The following is a 19,430-nucleotide window of genomic DNA, read 5'->3' on the forward strand; positions in this document are numbered from 1 at the left end:
CTGAAATAATATGATATGCAAGTTTGAATCCTCAAACTGATGACTTAGAGCTAACTTCATTTCAAGATCATCTGGGGCCTTCCTATCTAGATTTTATCTCACCTTAGAACTTTCATGTTTGAAATAATAGGAATCTATGGGATCGTATTATGCTACTTTATTTTAAATCAGCCAGCGTAGCAGTTCCTGAAGCTAAAGCTCATTGCAGAACCTGTGGCCATGTTCTGGGGCCAGCTGACCTCTCCTTCTGTAGCCTATACCTTTCTGTGTGTCTAACACCCCACGTATTCTTGGACGTTGGCACTAGATTTGATGGGAGGGGAAAGGGAAACCTATAGAGCAGTGCTTCTCAAGCTATTTGTGGTGAAGGATCAGGTTTCTTTTTCTTTTTTAATTTCTAAATTATCATAGACAGTTACTTTGATAAAATATAATAAAAACATTATTAGGAAAAATAAAACTGCAAAATAGAAGGCTAGCTTTTTGTTATTACATTAAGTTGATTTAAAATTATTCTGTCAATTGCTATAAGAGTTTCCCAGTGTTCACCCTCAATTTCTACTTATATCTGTGGACTGGTAACACTCTGAGTAGCCCTGGGATAGAGCATGGAGATACATGGCTGGCTCTGGGGTAAGTCTTGATGGAAGGGGAAGGGGGAGGGCAACAAAGAAGGAATCTGAAGATCATGTGAGGTACAGAGATCCTGTAGACAACCTTTGGGTACTGCTGAGTTGAGTTTTACTCTGGCCCTACCTGTCTGACAGGACATTTTCCCGAGACCCAATGCACTCTCAACACCAGCTCAGGAAAACAATCTGTGACTAGAAACGGTCAATTGTTGGACAAATGAAAATTGTAGGGAAAGCCAGGAAGAGTCCTTAAATGCTCTGGAACTTCTGGCACCTTCTTGACATTTGTTACCATTCACCTTTTACAACATAATACAAGGGCCCAGCTTACCTCAGAGATTAAGGGGATGTGCATGGAGAAAAATGTCCCGCTGAGACATCTGAAAGTGATCGTGGAAGAAAATCAACTTTTCCTGATCCTTTTGAACCCTCCTACAGACCTTACCTCCCGTGTGTGCCGCCATGTTTGCCTGTGTTAAAGGGGGATTTGCTTGACAATTGCATTCCCATCTTGGCCCAGGAAGATCATCAGATGCCGGGTTATGGGGCTTCTCTTACTTGCAGAAATAATTTAGAACTCTTTTCTGTGCAGCAAAGCTCTCCTTGGAAAGCCATTTGCTTCTTGTTACAACACTTTGCAGTATAAAGCCTTGTGTTTGGCAAGGTTCCTTACCTTAGTCTCTGAGACATCATATTGTGTTGTTGTAAAAGCCAGAAGCATCATCTGTGCAAATGGGAAAGACTAAGGCTGAGGCGTTCCTCCTGCAGCATCTGACAGAACTGCTGTATTAGGAGAATTACAGAGGGTGAGTCAGGCATGTGAGGTAATTACCACTTGTGGTGGTAAATTGAGTGGAATTTGTTTACAGTAAATCTCCATTTAGAAAATCTTCTTTTAACAAAGTTCCCTTCCCGCTTGGTAGTCGGTAGCAGTTGCCAAATGGGTTTAGGAAGATGGGATTCTGTTTCTCTTGGAAAATTTCCATTGTCAGGAGGAAAGAGGGGTCTTTTCTGTGCTAGGTTTTAGGCATTTGAAGGTTTAGGTGTTTTTTTGTTCTGGAGTATTTGTAGCATTACATTAAAAATGGGGACAGAATCTACTTTCCCACCTTAGAGAAAAACAAGAAAAACAAGGGAATGTACAAAATAGACATTGGACACTGGACAACAAACCACACAGGACAGTGATCCCCAAGAGAAGGGACATGAACAACAGTGAACCCTTTATCATCTGGTTTACTACATAGAGCCAACATCCGGGTTCCATAGGGGGATGTAAGCCGAATAGACACCCGTGGTCTCTCTGCACTGGGGAGACAGAGTCGTGAATTTGGGAAGCCAACACAGCTGGGATTTGCAGGGGAGGAGACTACTGGTGAGGGAAGAGTTGGACGGAGAGGCTTTGCAGAACTGTAGCAGATGCCCTTCAAGTCTTCAGCTGAGTACTAATCTCATGCTTATAAAGATAACTTAACCAAGGACAGAGAAAGAGCCGTCAGAAAGGAGCAGACAGAATAATCCCTAGCATACACACAGGGCCAGGAGTAGTTCATGTTCTCATAGCCAGAGGAAAACCTTGTAATATACGGGACCCTGGGTATAGTGCCCAAATAGGTGTTGTGCCAGGAGTGAGGCAAACCTTGCCCTAGACTAACGGCTGCCCTGGCCCTACCAAACACAACTTAAAAGCATGCCTGAAGGATCAGAATCATTGTCAAGTAACTTAACTGCATCACAGAACAAAGTTCAAGAAAATTTAGAAGAATACAAGGATACCCAGTACGCAACCAGGTAAAACTTGTAATGTCTTATAACCAATCAGAAGTTAGCAAGCCTGCAGAGAAGCAGAAAACATGACCTATAGTGAGGAGAAAAACCAGTAAATGAGAAAAGACCCCAATATGATACAGGTAATAGAATTAGTAGACAAGAACATTAAAACAATAATAACAATAATTACTTTAACTACTTTCCATAAGTCTAAGAGGTGGAGGAAACCACGCGTGATTTAGAGGAGACATGGAAAATATGACACACAAACGGAACTTCTAGATGTGAAAATTCTACTCCATGGAGCTTTTATCTGTGTTATAAGGTGGAAGAGGGACAGTATAATATCCTCCAGACTGAGAAAGCACTTTGAGACCAACAAACAGTCCAAACCACTCCATACCATTTACACAGTTTTATTTTTTTTATTTACGGGAACTTCCTGACGGAGGATTGGGCAGACGGGACAATCCAGACAGCCACAGCTACTCTCTACCCCTGTTGTCTGTCAAGTCTGGACTGTATTCCCCAGTTTATATAAAGCGAGGGACATGGTGGTCAGGTCACAGGGTAGTTTTCTAAAGTGAGACCATCTGTGCGCCAGAGGATCTCTACTAATTTTCTAAAGTGATACCTTTCTGTAGGGACTATCCGAACCAGACTTCCTGCGTAGCAGTCAGTGCTTACATTAACCTCCATGGGGCCTGGAGCAGGTAGCCCCGAGGGAGGTCATTGTCCAGGCATGAACAAGATGGAGGACCAAAGATGGAGTCAGTATTGTCAGCGCTTGTACAATCTGATTACACAAAGCAGAAGAATAGATTAGTGGATGTGAAGTCATAACAATAAAAACTATCAAAACAGAATGGAAAGAAAAATGTTTAAAAAGTGAACAGAACACTAGTGAGCTGTGGGACAACTGTAGTTATTAATATACATGAATTTGGAATCTCTCATGGGGGGCGCTGTAGAAGAATACTTGAAGAAACAGTGGTTGCAAATGTTCTAATTGTAATAAAAACTGTAAACACACCAATCCAAGAAGATCAATAAACCCCACGCACAGGAAACACGAAGAAACGACACCAATGTCCAACATAATCAAGTGACTTAAAGCCAATGATAAAGAGAAAAGTCTTTTTTTTTTAAAGATTTTATTTATTTATTTGAAAGAGAGAGATCACAAGTAGGCAGAGAGGCAGGCAGAGAGAGAGAGGAGGAAGCAGGCTCCCCGCTGAGCAGAGAGCCCGATGCGGGACTCGATCCCAGGACCCTGAGATCACGACCTGAGCCGAAGGCAGCGGCTTAACCCATTGAGCCACCCAGGCGCCCCCAAGAGAAAAGTCTTAAAAGCAACCAGAGAATAAATATATTATATATAATGAACAAAGACAAGGATGACAGTGAATTTCTGTTCTGATGTAAGTCAAGGAGACAAGGGAACAACATCTTTAAATTATTTTAAGAAAGAACTGTGAGGAATTCTTTACACAATGAAAACGTCTTTCAAAAATGAAGGGAACTATAAATATTTTCAGATACACAAAACCTGAAAGAATTTACCACTAGCAGACCTCCACTGTAAGAAACAGTAATGGAAGTTTTTCAAGTAGAAGGAGAATGAGATCAGATGGAGACATGGATCTGCACAAAGGAATAAAGAGGATCTACAAATGCTAATAATGAGGGTAAATATAATGATTTTTTTCTTATTATTTAAAAGCATTTATCTTTATAAAGGATAGCCTAGTGTTCAAAGCAAAAATAACATATTGTAGATTTATGTGGAAGTAAAACGTATGACAAGACCACAAAGGCTGGGAGAGGACCAATGGAAGTATTTCATTCTTATTTTATACCTGAGGTGCTATGTATTACTTGAAGATAAACTGCAATAAGTTAAATATGTATATCATAAACCCAAATGCATCCATCAAAATAACAGAGCTAAAATACCAGCAAAGAGGATAAAATGGAACCATAAAAAATAATCCAGGGGTGCTTGGGTGGCTGAGTGGGTTAAAGCCTCTGCCTTCGGCTCAGGTCATGATTCTAGGATCCTGGGATAGAGCCTCGCATTGGACTCTCTGCTCAGCACGGAGCCTGCTTCCCCCCCACTCTCTCTCTCTGCCTACTTGTGATCTCTGTCAAATAAATAAATAAAATCTTTAAAAATAATAATAATCTAAAAGTTGACAAAGAAAAAAAGGACAAATAAACCAAGTATAGATAGGACAAATAAAAAATACTTAAGATGGTAAATTTAAACTCAGTCCTATCAGTAATTACTTTAAATGTAAGTATGCTAAATAGATCAATTAAAAAAAATTGAATAAATAAAATGCACTTATTTGCTGCTAACAAGAAACCCAGTTAAATATAAAGATATAAATAAGTTAATAGTAAAAGGATGGAAAAAGGTGTACCATGCTAAGACTAATCAAAAGAAAGCTGTAAAGGCTACATTACTATCAGAAAATATAAATTTAAAACAATTTTAAGTTTATTTAAGTAATCTCCACAATTGACACGGGGCTCAAACTCAAGACCCTGAGATCTAGAGCTGCATACTCTCCTTAGTGACCCAGAAAATGTAAATTTTAGAGCAAAGACTGTTGCAGGGGATTGAGAAGTTTCTTTCATAAAGATACATGGGTAGGCATGCCTGGGTGGCTCAATTGGTTAAGCAGCTGCCTTCGGCTCAGGTCATGATCCCAGGGTCCTGGGATCGAGTCCCACATCGGGCTCCTTGCTCGGCAGGGAGCCTGCTTCTCCCTCTGCCTCTGCCTGCCTCTTTGTCTGCCTGTTCTCGCTCGCTCCCTCTCCCTCTGTCTCTGGCAAATAAATAAATAAAATCTTAAAAGAAAAATACATGGGTAAATTTGTCAAGAAGACATAAAAATCCTAAACACTTATACCTTAAAAAGAGAACTTCAAAATATATGAAGCAAAACCTGGTAGAACTGCAGGAAGAAATGGACAGATCTCTTGTTAAAGATGGAGATTTTAATGTCCCTCTCTCAGTTCTATCAATATAGAGTGAGTAGACAGAAAATAAGTAAATATAGAGAAGACCTGAACAATACTGTCAGCCAACTTGACCTTCTTGACATATATAGAACCCTGTCTCCAGCAACAGTAGAAAATTTATTCTTTTCAAGTGTTCAGGAAGTGTTTACCAGGGTAGACCATTCTGACTCATAAAACAAGTCTAAATACATTAAAAGGGTTTTAAGTCATAAAGGTATTTTCTTTGACATAGTAGAACTAAATTAGAAACAAATAATAAAAAGATGTTGGAGGGGCACCTGGGTGGCTCAGTGGGTTAAGCCACTGCCTTTGGCTCAGGTCATGATCACAGGGTCCTGGGATTGAGCCCTGCATCGGCTCTCTGCTCAGTGGGAGCCTGTGTCCACCTCTTTCTCTCTGCCTGCCTCTCCGCTTACTTGTGATCTCTCTCTCTGTCAAATAAATAAATAAATAAATAAAATCTTAAAAAAAAAAAAAAAAAAGATCTTGGAAACTTTCCAAACATTTGGAAACCAGATAACATACATTTAAGTACCTATGGTCACAGGAAAAAATCAAAAGCAATAGAAGGAAATATTTTGAACTAACTAAAAATGAAAGTATATTATAGCAAAATTTGTGGGTTGCAGCTAAAACAATAGTTTGAGGGGAATTTATCGTACTTGAGACCCATATTAGAAAGAAACAAGGTCTCAAATTAATGACTTTAGCATCCAACCTTAAGAATACTGGAAAAAGAAGAGCAAATGAAACTCCAAGTAAGCAAAAGAAAAGAAATGATATAGAGTGGAAATCAACAAAACAAAAATGGAAAACAATAGAAATCAAGGAAACTGAAAGCCGATTTTTTTGAGAAAAATAAAATTGATAATCCTCTAGGAAGATTACTCAGAATAAAGAAAAGAAGACACAAATTACTAATATCAGGAGTAAGAGAGGTTATCTTACTATTCCAAAGATATTAAAAGGAATAAGGAGGTCATACTATGAACAACTATGCCAATATATTTGAATACTTAGATGAAAAATTCCTTAAAACACACAGATTACTGAAACTCACTCAAAAAGAAATCTAAAAATCCTGACAGCCATATATTTAAGGAAATTGAATTTGCAGTTAAAAATCTTCCCACAAAGAAAACTCCAGGCCCAGATGGCTTTTCTCAGAAAATGCTACCAAATATTTAAAGAATAAATACCCCCCAATTTTACACATACTTTGTTTTTTACTTTTTAAAAGTTTATTATTTTTACTTTTAAATTTTATTTCCAGTATAGTTAACATACAGTATTATATTAGTTTCAGGTGTACAATATAGTGATTCAGCACTTCTATACATTATTCAGTCCTCATGAGGACAAGTGTGCTCCTGAATTCCCCATGTTTCACCCATTCCCTCACCCACCTCCCCTCTGGTAGCCACCAGTTCTCTATAATTAAGAGTCTGTTTCTTGGCTTCTCTCTCTGTGTTTTTCCTTTGTTCATTTGTTATGTTAAATTCCACATATAAATGAAATCATATGGTATTTGTCTTTCTCTGACTTATTTCGCTTAGCATTATACTTTCTAGCTCCACCTATGTTGTTTGAAATGGCAAGATTTCATTCTTTTTTATGGCTGAGTAATATTCCATTGTGTAAGTATACCATACCTTTTTTATCCATTCACCTTTCAGTGGACTGCTTCCATAATTTGGTTATTGTAAATAATTCTGCAATAAACATAGAGGTGACTGTATCCCTTTGGATTAGTGTCTTTTGTATTCTGTGGGTAAATATTCAGTAGTGTAATTGTTGGATTGTAGGGTAGTTCTATTTTTAACCTTTTGAGGAATGTCCATGCTGTTTTCTACAGTGATTGTACCAGTTTGCATTGCACCAACAGTGCAAGAGGGTTCCTTTTTCTGCACATCCTTGCCAACACTTACTGTTTCTTATGTTGTTGTTTTTAGTCATTCTGACGGGTGTGAGGTGGTATCTCATTGTAGTTTTGATTTGCATCCCCTGATGATGAGTGATGATGAGCATCTTTCATGTGTCTGTATGTCTTCTTTGGAAAAATGTCTCTTCATGTCTGTATTTCTATTTTTTACTTATTTATTTTCTCTATTAAGGGTGATGTTAGCTGTGGATTTTTCTTTCTTTTTTCTTTTTCTTTTTTTAAAAAAGATTTTATTCATTTATTTGACAGAGCACACAAGTAGGCAGAGAGGCAGGCAGAGAGAGAGGAGGAAGCAGGTTCCCTGCTGAGCAGAGAGCCCGATGCGGGGCTCCATCCCAGGACCCTGGGATCATGACCCGAGCAGAAGGCAGAGGCTTTCATCCACTGAGTCACCCAGGCGCCCCTGTGGATTTTTCATATACAGCCCTCATTATGTTGATATATGTTCCTTCTAGACCTACTTTGTTGAGGGCTTTTTTTCATGAATGATGTACTTCGTCAAGTGCTTTTTCTGCATCTACTGAAATGATCATATGGTTTTTATCCTTTCTCTTATTGAAATGATGCATCATGTTGATTGTTTTGTGAATATTGAACCACCCTGTATCTTGGGAATAAATACCCCTTGATCATGGCAAAGGATTTTTTTTTAAATGTATTGTTGGATTCGGTTTGCTAGTATTTTGTTGAGGATTTTGGTATTTCGTTGAGGATTTTTGCATCTATGTTCATCTGAGATATTTACCTGCAGTCCTCTTTTTGTGCGAGGTCTTTAACTGATTTTGGTATCAGGGTAATGCTTATAGAATGAATTTGGAAGTTTTCCTTCCTCTTCTATTTTCTTGGACTCATTTGAGAAGAAAAGGTAATAAATCTTTTTAAAATGTTTGGTAGAATTTGCCTAGGAAGGTGTTTGGTCCTGGACTTTCATTTGTTGGAAGTTTTTGGATTACTGATTTAATTTCATTGCTGGCAATCTGACAAAATCTTATACCCATTCCTGCCAAAAACTCTAAACAAACTATGAATACAGGGAAACTCCCTTAACCTAATAAAAATATTTATGAAAAACTTATAGCTAATATTATACTTAATCATAATCAGGAACAAGGCAAGAATGTTCACCTAATTCTGTTTAACATTTTACTAGAAATTCCACCCCATGCAATAAGGTAAGACAAGTAATAACAGATATCCAGATTGCAAAGGTGGAAGTAAACCTCTGAAAACATCCTAATTGATGTAGATGATCCCAAGGAGTCTACAAAAAATGAGTTTAGTAATGTTGTAGGATAAAAGGGCAATATATAAAAGTCAATTGTATTTTTACATGGCAGCAATGAATAAATGATAATTGAAATTAATATTAATACTTTTATAATAGCATTAGAATTATAAAACTTAGGAATAAATTTGACAAAATGTGTGACTGAAAATTCAAGATATTTCTGAGAGAAATTAAAGAAATTTTAAATAAATGGAGAGATATGTTAATGAGCTAGAAGTTTCATTATTGGTAAGAGCTCACTCAGTCCTCCCTCAAAATGACCTTTAGAATCAATTTGATTCTAGTAAAAATCTCGGACTTTTTGGGGTAGAAATCGATAAACAGATTCTTAAATTCATAGGGAAATATAATGAACCTAGAATAGCCAAAACAACTTTGAAAAAGAACTGAGTTGGACGACTTATCCTCCTGGACTTCAAGATTTAGTCTAAAGCCGTAGTAATCAAAACAACATGTATTGACATATAGATCACTGGAATGGGATAGAGTCCAGATATAGACCCACACAAGAAGCAATTTTTAACAGTGTTAAGGTAGTGGGGAAAGAATGATCTTTTCACTAAATGGTGCTTGAACTAAAATAGGCAAATGATTGAATGGATATATCATCAAAGAAGATACAGTGATGGCAAATAATTACATGAAATGCTAAAATTATTCACTAGAGAAATTAAAATTAAAACACAATGAAAACCCATACCCAATAGACTGGCTAAAATTAAAAAGACTAATCATATCCAGAGTTTTGGAGTATGTGGAGTAAGGAGAATTCTCATACATTACTGGGTTGGGGGGATATAAACTGGTACTCCTTTTTTGGGGGGATGTATAACTATTTGAAAACTGATGAGCATTTTCTTAAATAGTTAAGAAATGGGTCACTGTACCTGGTGACCCATTTGTTCCACTTCTTGGTATTTACTGAAGAGAGATGAAGGCATATGTTTATACAAGAACTTGTACGCAGATGTTCATAGCAACTCTATTTGTAATAGCACCAAACTGGTAACAAACCAAATACCCACCAAATGGTGAGAGGATAAACCCAAACTGTGATATACCCGTAGAGCAGAACACTGCTCAGCAATAAAAAGCATTGAACTACCAATAGATAACATGTAACATTGGGAATCTTAAAGTAATGGTGCTGAATGAAAGAAGATGAAAAAGCATACATACTATAAGATCTCATTTACATAACATTTTGGAAAAAGCAGATTATAGTAGGAACAGATTTGTGGTTGCCAGGGGATGAGATGGGAGTTGGGAGAGATGGAGGAATAATAGATTACTCAGGGTCGTGACAGAACTTTTGGGGGTGATGAATGTGTTCACTATCTTGATTACACTTAGGGTTTTATGATGTTTGTGTATGTGTACATAAATACATATCAAAACTAATAAAATCGTACCCATTAAATATGTGCAGGTGATTGTAGGTCAGTTATACCTCACAAATCTGGAAACAATATTATGAAAACAAAACAGAAAAAGAAAGATGAAGGGAGCACAGATTGCGGCCAGAGTAGAAAAGACATACTGTCCAGCAAGGACCATATCTAGGACAGGGTGGGGGCCCCGGGGCTGAGGGTCGTAAGAAGAGAAACGGAGTAGATTTCTTAGAGTCAGAAGGCTGTGGATGTTCTCTGTCCCATATTGAGAGAGCAGGGTCTCTGAGGGCTGCTACCTGCTGCCGGCAGCTTTTCTTGCTGCGCTAGGTAAGTGATGGGCTGTCTGGAGACGACAGTCTCTCGTTTGGTTGGTCTCTCATTTTCCTGTGTAAGCAAGGAGCTCAGGTTGGGATTATGGCGTCAGTTAGGTCTGCCCTGGTATCAGCATACTAGGTGGCCAGGTCAGGGTTCGTAGTTACGTGTATGTGTATGTATGTATGTATAAACTTGTATAATTATATATATATATATAATTAATATATATATATACACACACATGAATTTTTTTATGGCCAAGATTATTTTTAACAGAACTATGAGTCACAGGGGTAGAGCATTTGACTGCAAAACTATGAGGCATAATTAATCTACAATAAATTGTACTTGTTTAAAGCATACGATTTTATGCCTTTGGACGTTTATATATATATGCCCCTAAAAGCATGGCCACAATCAAGATAGTGAATGCATCTGTCACATGCAGAAGCTTCCTATGCCTCTGCATAACTTCTGCCTTCTACACTCCCTCCCCCTGTCCAATTCTGTGCAGCCCCCAATAGAATTTGTCATTACAGGTTTAGTTTGCATTTTATAAAATTTTATTTAAATGTAATTTCGGGTGATCAACCATTTAGATTTGCCTGGGACTGAGGAGTTTTCTAGAATGCAGGATCCTTAGTCATGCTAACAGGTGTGTGATGGTATATTATTGTGGTTTGTTGGTATTTTTGTAATAACTAATGATATGCATTTTTTTTCCATGTGCTTGTTTGTGGTCTGTATAGCTTCTTTGGTGAAGTATCTGTTGAAATCACCCATTTTTAATGGGATATTTGTCTTTTTATTGAGGTACAGTTGATATAAAATAGTTATATTTGTTTCAGGTGTAGGTAGTTACATTTGGGTTTTTTTGAAGATTTTATTTATTTGAGAGAGAGAAAACGCGTGCACGCGCGTGCGCAAGAGCATGAGCAGGGGGAGGGGCAGAGGGAGAAGCAGACTCCCTGCAGAGCAGGGAGCCCGATGTGGAGCTCAGTTCCAAGACCTGGAGATCATGACCTGAGCGGAAGGCAGATGCCCTGGTAGTTACATTTTAAATAGCTGCATACTTTAGGGTTATTTATCTCCTATAATAGTGCATATAATATGAGATGAATATTAATTTTTTTATCCAATTTCAATTCAGTAAATATTTATTTAGTTTTCATATGTGCCAGTGACTTCTAAATGATAAAAATGTCAAAGTGAACTAGATAACATTCTTTTGGTCTAGAATAGGGGTATTCACTATAATATCCAAACTAAGAGTAGTGGGACCAGCCATCTTATCACCAAAAATCTGAAAAAACTGAGTAAGTCTTCTGTTGGACCGAACCTAGGATATAGAGTGGGATCAATCCACAGATAGTTTTGAAAAATATTTAAAATTAGGCATAGGTCTATTTATCTAAACAATTTTCAGGCTTAAAGAGGATCAGACTTTTTGTTCAATGAAAGAAATAGGGGCTTAGAACCGGGCAATCCCCTTTGACATGAAGATGATGGGCACAGCAGTTCAAGCCCTGGTTCACTCTGAGTTTTGGGGAGAGTCCCGGTGAAGTCGGCTGGTGGAAGGCAGAGGCACAAACGGACACACAGAAGGGTGCGGAAGAGGCAAGACGGGGGCCTTTCTATTGATCGAGAACATGGGGCCCGAGCATTATGAACGCCGGCCTGCTGGTTTCAAATCGTGGGCACTTCCCAGATACCAGCCTGTTCTTACGGAGCTGGGGTAGGAGATGGTGATAGAGGGATGGGTCACGGCTAGAGGTGCCTTTCCTTAAAGCACATAAACAAACACGACACGTGCCTCCTAAAAACCAAACATTTTTCCTTCAGTTAGTATTTCTGGGGTCTTTATTAAACACTTTAGATTTTCTGATTTATTTCCCTTCAGGATATCTTCATCCTTTGAGCATAGCATGTGGCAGATCTTGGGGGTGTTGCCCCCACGCCCGCTGTGTGCTGCTCAGAATGTTCACAGGTGGGTTGGTAAGAGGAACACACAGCTGTTCCCAGGTGATAAAGAGGAGAGATTATGTCTTGTTTTTATTTTACTTTCTTTGGTCTGTTGGGGCATGGTGCCAAGATCTCGCCTTTGATGCTGTGCTTCTTTAGTTTCATGAAAAGGAGTTTAATTTTGTTCTGGAATAAGTCATAATGTTTTTACTTTGGGTGAGTTAGAGGAGATTGATTTTTGTTCCCTGTGTGACTGGGCAATGAGCATCCTAGAGGGAGGGGCTTTGTGTCCTGTCTCCTGCCTCTGCCAGAGCCCGCTATGTAACAGTTACTCTGTAAACACGTGTTTGGTGAGCCCAAGGGTGTGTGAACGCCCAAAGTACAGGCATGGCACTGCTAACCGAAGAGGCAGCAAAATGGATATTTTTCAGCCCAGTTCACTCCCAGGATGGTTTTAAATAGGTTAGTCTTGGGCGCCTGGGTGGCTCAGTGGTTTAAGCCGCTGCCTTCGGCTCGGGTCATGATCTCGGGGTCCTGGGATCGAGTCCCACATCGGGCTCTCTGCTCAGCGGGGAGCCTGCTTCCTCCTCTCTCTCTGCCTACTTGTGATCTCTCTCTGTGTCAAATAAATAAACAAAATAAATAAATAAATAAATAGGTTAGTCTTTTTGCATATAAAAGCATTTGCCATATCTAAAATTGATACAGCCCTTCCAAAACTTGGCTGACACCTGTCCCCAGATTCCTTGTTAGTAATTGACAATGATGGTCCTTTTTAGAGCTGTGCTGCCCCTACAGCCTGTAGAAGACCAGGGTTTGCCCTTGGCAATGGGTACTCCTTTATGAGGAGGAAATCTCATACTATACAGTTCACCCATTTGAAATGTACAATTCAGTGGATTTTAGTGTGTCCATAGACTTGGGTACCCGTTATCACAACCAATTTTAGAGCACTTTCATCACCCCAAAAGAAAACCTGTACACATTAGCTATGACTACCTAATTTTTGTCTCACCCTTACTCCTAGGAAGCCAGCCATCTCTTTTTTGTCTGTATAGATTTGCCTATTCCAGATAGGCCCAATACATGGAATCCTACAAAACATGGCCCTTTGTAACTGGCGTCTTTTACTTGGCATCAGGTTTTCAAGGTTCACCCATGTTGTAGCATGAACAAAACACAAACAAATATTTTGTTCTTTTTTTGGCTGAGTGATATTCCGCTGTATGGATATACCACATTTCGCCTATCCATTTCTTAGCTAATGGACGCTTGGTTTGTTTCCACTTTTAGGCTATCGTGTGTGATGTTGCTATGAACACTTGTATCCTAGCTGAGTATTTATTTTTCTTTTTTTAATTTGACACTTTGGATTGGCACAAGTACTGGTAGACTGTTTTAACTCCTTTTCGAATCCAAAAACATATTTAAGACAGGAGACATCCATGGAGCACACATCCTGTAGCAGAGCAGACTGGAACAGGCATGTTGATCATTTCCATTATGATGGCGTGATTGGCTACAAAGACACAAATATCGGAACCCATGTGAATTCAGCCTAATTCTCTCATTTGTGGGTATTTATTCCCTGCCAGCCATCGCACTAGGTAATGAGGATATAAGGATAAGCAGACAGGGTTTGTGCTCTCAAAGTTCTTCTGTGTCCAGTGTCTCTCAGGTTTGGGAAGGTGGCCATGGGCTGTGTACAAGGGGATCCAGGATCCGGGACAACAGGGTGCCCTCTGTTGGGGGGGCATGGGCACCATCAGAGCTTCAGAGAATCCAAGGTAGACTTAGGGTGGGGTGATAGGCAGGGCAGGGAAGCTTCCAGAAGGAAGGTCACCACCAGGCTGGGATCTAAAGGAGGAGTGGATGTAGCTAAGGGAGGGTGGAGAGGAGGAGGAGGGGGAGAGTTCCTAAGTAGAGAGCTCAGCATGTTCTGTATGCCATGTGCTCTGGAGTTGAAAGTGGGGTTCAAGGTGAGATGTGGTGGGAAATGAGGATGAAAAGAGCAGAGGCAGGCCTGGTACCCTTGAAAGCTGCACCAGATGGTTTGGACTTGGGCCCAAGAGCTGGGAAGGGAGTCACATGAGCAGGTCTGCATTTTGGCTGCTCAGAAGGGGGTGCACTGGGTCAAGGGTGGGGCTTGTTTTCCCTGTGGTGGGAGAGCAGGGGACCTGCTGTGGCGTTCAGTGGGAGTTTGGAGGATGTGGTGGGTGGCTAGCAAGAGTCACTGGAGAACAAGGTGAACAGGGACTTAGGGAAGCGGTTGTGGGCTGTTGTAGGAAGCTGACTATTTGAAGTCTGCATAGTCTGACATTGTGGAGGGACATGGCCCGGGGGACGTGGGGAGACCTGACACTTGCGTAATTGTGCTTCAGGATGTCGTTTGCCTCCACTGAACTGTACTGAATTGAGTTATCTTAATTGAACTGTAAGTGCCAATAAAAATAGAACAAAAACGGCCCCAAGCCATGGATATGGGTGACGGTGCTGGTCCCCATGATCTTTCTAGCCCACAGCCAGCAGCTCCCCTGAGGATTTCACGGAGTTCCCCTTTATTCTTACTCTGAAAAGGAAAGCCTAGTAGAGAAGCTAATTATTTCCAGAATAGCTTCCAGAATGGGAGGATTTGGAGTGGGAGGTGGGGGCAAGATGATTGACCCAAGCTGTTAGTTTGCAAGTAGTGGGAGGCTACGGGATCTCTGAGCCTAGAGTCCAAGGGGATTTAAACATAGAGCAGGGCCCGGCAGGATAAGGGAAGCACCTCCCTCTTGCGCTGGTTTTGGGAACCTCGGAGACCTGTGCCTGCAGAATTTGCTCAATGAGGAGCTGCACTCAAAAGAGCTGGGACACTGGGCTGGGGCAGGGAACTAGAGATGGTCTTCCTGCCCCAGCAAGGTGCCGCTCGAGGTGTGATGCCATGGGCCTGGCCACGGGCTCAGTCTGTCTGCACAGGGCCCAGGCAGGCTGGATGGCCCTGGTCTTTTGTCTGTTTAACTCCCCTTAGATGAGGGACCCTCCTGGTGGGGAACGGTAGGACTGATCTCACTTTCTCATCACCTCTGTCTGTGTATTTGTTGCTACTGCTGAGACACACCAGGTTAATGGCCTCAGGCCACTAGATTTCTGCTCCGAGAGGCCACAGTTGTGGGCCAGTGGTGTTCTGAGAGACCAGCTGACTGGTCCTCATCCATCTGGGCTTGGCGACGGGGCTGGGTCTCGGGGGAAGGACATCGTGGGCCAGTGATATCACCACACATGCAGATACCAAAACAACCGAGATCAGTCTGGCCCCCTTTCTGGAGAACAGAGCCATGCTTCCCGGCTGAGCCCCTGACTTCCATTTCCTTGTCTCAGAGTGGTGACTTGTGGCTGTCACTCTGTCCAGGTATGTACCCTTTGGCCGCAGCAAGCCAGGAGGCTGAGAGCAGCCGGAAGCTGACTCACCTGCTGAACGCGGTGACCGACGCTCTGGTCTGGGTGATTGCCAAGAGCGGGATTCCCTCCCAGCAGCAGCCCGTGCGCCTGGCTAACCTCCTGATGCTCCTCTCTCACGTTCGACACGCCAGGTACCATCCCTGGGGGGCTGCTCCACTGGGGGTGTGGGAGGTGGGCTGGGGTGTGGGGGCGTGCTTGTGCCCTGCAAAGGCCCAAGAGCTTCGGGGAAAGTGTTTTCAGGTTTGAGAGTGACAAGGTAGATTTTTGACCTCTAAAGGAAAATAAACCTCTGAAAGGGAAGGAGGGGGGCGTTCTTCATCAGCGCACGCAGCTGTGGCCGGAGGTCAGCACTGCGGGCACTGGGCGAATGTCACGTGCTCCCATATAGGATATTGATGGCATTCCTCACCTGGTTTTTAGTTGCTGGGGTTTGGGCTTATTTATGGAATTCTAAAAGGGGCCGCTTCTCCCCTGATGTGAACGGCCACCCCTTCTTGCACCCCCACTCGGAGGTCATTTGCTTGAGGAGGCTAAACTCAGCTCCTCTAGATCAGCTCCTCAGGCTAGGGATCTGGGGACGTGCCCGAAGCCTTCCCGGGGAGTGGGTCTTCTCAGCAACAGCATGAGGACGTTAATAATGAGATCTGAGGGAACTGGGGAGGCCCACGGGGTTTCGGAAGGCCGGGATGCGAGGAGGGTGCATTCAGTGTATGCTGATGGAGGGGGACGGGTGTAGGACGATGACTCTGTTCTGGTTAGAGATGCTCTGCTCGGTGCTTAATGGCTCCTGGGAGGAGGGCGGCCCTGCCCTGGGGCTGGCACAGGGGAGTGAGGACAGAAGGTCATTGCTACCCAAGGGGGAGGAAGAGTCTCGAGGCTGTGGAGAAGGACAGTATTCACCTCAAGTGTTATAACAAGGGGAGGAAATGAAGCATTGTCCGCCTTGTTTCCTCCTGAATGATTACTGACACAGAACCATCTGCAGAACAGATAGGAGCCCACTCTCATTAGTCACAGTCTTTATTTGCAAATTGGACTATTTTTTTTTTTAAGATTTTATTTATTTATTTGACAGAGAGATCACAAGCAGGCAGAGAGGCAGGCAGAGAGAGAGGGGGAAGCAGGCTCCCTGCTGAGCAGAGAGCCCGATGCGGGACTCAATCCCAGAACCCTGGGATCATGACCTGAGCCGAAGGCAGCAGCTCAACCCACTGAGCCACCCAGATGCCCATGGACTTTTTTTTTTTTTTTCCCAAGATTTTATTTACTTGGCAAACGGAGACAGAGCACAAGCAGGGGGAGTGGCAGGCAGAGGAAAGGGGAGAAGCAGACTCCCTGCAGAGCAGGGAGCCCGGTGCTGGACTCGATCCCAGGACCCTGAGATCATGACCTGAGCCTAAGGCAGACACTTAACTGACTTAAGCCACCCAGGTACTCTGCAAATTTGACTACTTTAAAAAATTTATTTGTAACCCCTGAATCCACATTTAGTGGCATATCTGTGGTCCTTCAAGGATAAGCTCAGGGTGGCAAAAAATTTGAGTTGCCCACACTTACATTCCCAAATGAGGTCAAGCAAGGGGACCCTTTTGTTCTTGTTCCGGCTCTCATACTATAAAGAAATGTCCTTTGCGTGGTCTAGTTAGTGCCATGTTTTTGCATTTTTGTGCTTTTTGTTGGTGAGTCCACAGTCTGTAAATGGCCCCCAAGCGTAGTGCTGAAGCTCAGTGTTTCTAAGTGCAAGAAAGCTATGATGTGCCTTATGGAGAAAATAAGCGTGTTGGGTAAGCTCTGTTCACGCATGAGCTGTGGTAGCATCGGCTGTGAGTTAAATGTTAATGAAGCAACTGGGTGCCTGGGTGGCTCAGTGGGTTAAGCCGCTGCCTTCGGCTCAGGTCATGATCTCAGAGTCCTGGGATCGAGTCCCATATCAGGCTCTCTGCTCAGCGGGGAGCCTGCTTCCCTCTCTCTCTCTCTGCCTGCCTCTCTACTTACTTGTGATCTCTCTCTTAAATAAATAAATAAATAATCTTTAAAAAAATGTTAATGAAGCAACAATTCATGTTAAATAAGGTGTCTTTAAACAAAAACATAGGTACACCAAGCTTCGGTATTAACCAGATGATGAAAATGTTGGGACCAGAGCCTTGGGCACATAATCCTGCATTTCCCACAGAAGCAATGTATTTGCTAATTCAGTGTTAGTGGAACTATGTAGAACACAGCTACTGTGCACCATGAGAATTCCTGGCACTGTGCCAGACTGTGGGTGGGTGGTGATAGGATTCTAAGGTCCTGCCCATAAGTGTAGATGACTGAAGGAGCCAGAGGCGAGAACCCTAGAAGAAATGGCTGGGGGAGGTTTAGGGGGTGGAGGGTAGACCGGCTTTGTTGGGGAGAGCTGGGGAAGATCTTGACGTTCCCACGGCTGCCTCCCAGGAAGGACTCTCGGCGTCTTTTTGTCCTCCAGTAACAAGGGCATGGAACACCTGCTCAACATGAAATGCAAAAACGTGGTCCCAGTCTACGACCTGCTGCTGGAGATGCTGAACGCCCACACGCTTCGCGGGCACAAGTCCTCGCTTGCTGGGGCCGAGTGCAGCGCAGCGGAGGAGAGTAAGAGCAGGGAGGGCTCCCAGAAGCACCCGTCCCAGTGATGCCCAGTCTGAGGCGAACAGGCCACAGAGGAGGTCAGAGGCTGAAGTGTGACCTCCAGTGCAAACCGTGAGCTCTGTCTGGGATGGGCAGGCTTCGTCGTCTCGCTCGTGTGGTCCCTCCTTTGGTTATGGCAGGCCCAGCCGGGTACCATCCTGCACCCGAATGCCCCGCTTCCCAGAGTCGGGTGAGAAAGCCGCAGTGTTCCCTGGTTCCGGGAGGCATGTTCCAATGCTGACGTCACCTCTTGCTCAGCCTCTTAGGATCTCAGTGTGGTCCTTTCTTACTTCTCATCTCCCTTCCGCCCCTCTGGAAAACATCTTAAAGGTTTGGGAATGAATGGTGGAAATCCGCTGTGCAAGGTGTGTAGAGAGGGGAGACGCCGGGGCCCTTACGGAAGTGGACTAACCTTTATGGGGCAGCCTAACCTGCCCTTACACACAGACCTCCGTTTGCTCTCTTCAGGGCCACTGGATGGTAGGATGGAAAACCATGGCAGTGAATGAACTAGTTCCACACACTTATGTCACAGGCCTGTGAGGACTGAGGTCACTGGAAGGCTGGAGGGATCGTGACCTGGGGAGCCAGTGGTCGGGCTGGGAGGTGAGCCACACCCTTCCCCCAGACCTTGCTGCCATCTCCATAGGGTTTCATTCCTCTTGATTTGCATTCATTGAGCCTGCTCATTATTTGGGGTGCATTTATGTGTTTGATCACTTTTATGGAGGATTGTGGAGATTTAAATCTCTGTCCCTTCCTTAAAACTCCCGTCCCAAGGAGCTCAGTGTGTGCTGGAGAAAGGCCCAGCATTTGCAGGAACGGGTTTCTCCCGTGAGTCTGGGTCACAGCTGTGCTGTGGGGCAGCCACAAGTGCCACATCAGCCATCCAGACGGGGACATGTCAGACTGTGTAGACTTGGTAAGCATATCACTTTAAGGAGACCTGGTTTGTGAATTCTACTTTAAAAAGTATCTAGGGATAGTTATTTATAGCAAGAAAGAAT

At 42.7% G+C, this 19,430-nt stretch overlaps 1 protein-coding gene across 1 annotated transcript in view; it reads left to right on the forward strand.

Annotated features, from left to right (window-relative positions):
- Nucleotides 1-18,429, forward strand: part of ESR2 (estrogen receptor 2) — a 54,827-nt gene extending 36,398 nt beyond the window's left edge. The window contains exons 8-9 of the mRNA XM_044230459.1: nucleotides 15,722-15,902; nucleotides 18,242-18,429. Coding sequence (XP_044086394.1) covers nucleotides 15,722-15,902; nucleotides 18,242-18,428 — 368 coding nt within the window. The 3' untranslated portion in view covers nucleotide 18,429. The remainder of the gene's footprint in view (nucleotides 1-15,721; nucleotides 15,903-18,241) is intronic.
- Nucleotides 18,430-19,430: the final 1,001 nt, after the last annotated feature.

Source organism: Neovison vison, chromosome 13 (genome assembly GCF_020171115.1).
Source record: "Neovison vison isolate M4711 chromosome 13, ASM_NN_V1, whole genome shotgun sequence".
Classification (NCBI taxonomy): Eukaryota; Metazoa; Chordata; class Mammalia; order Carnivora; family Mustelidae; genus Neogale; species Neogale vison.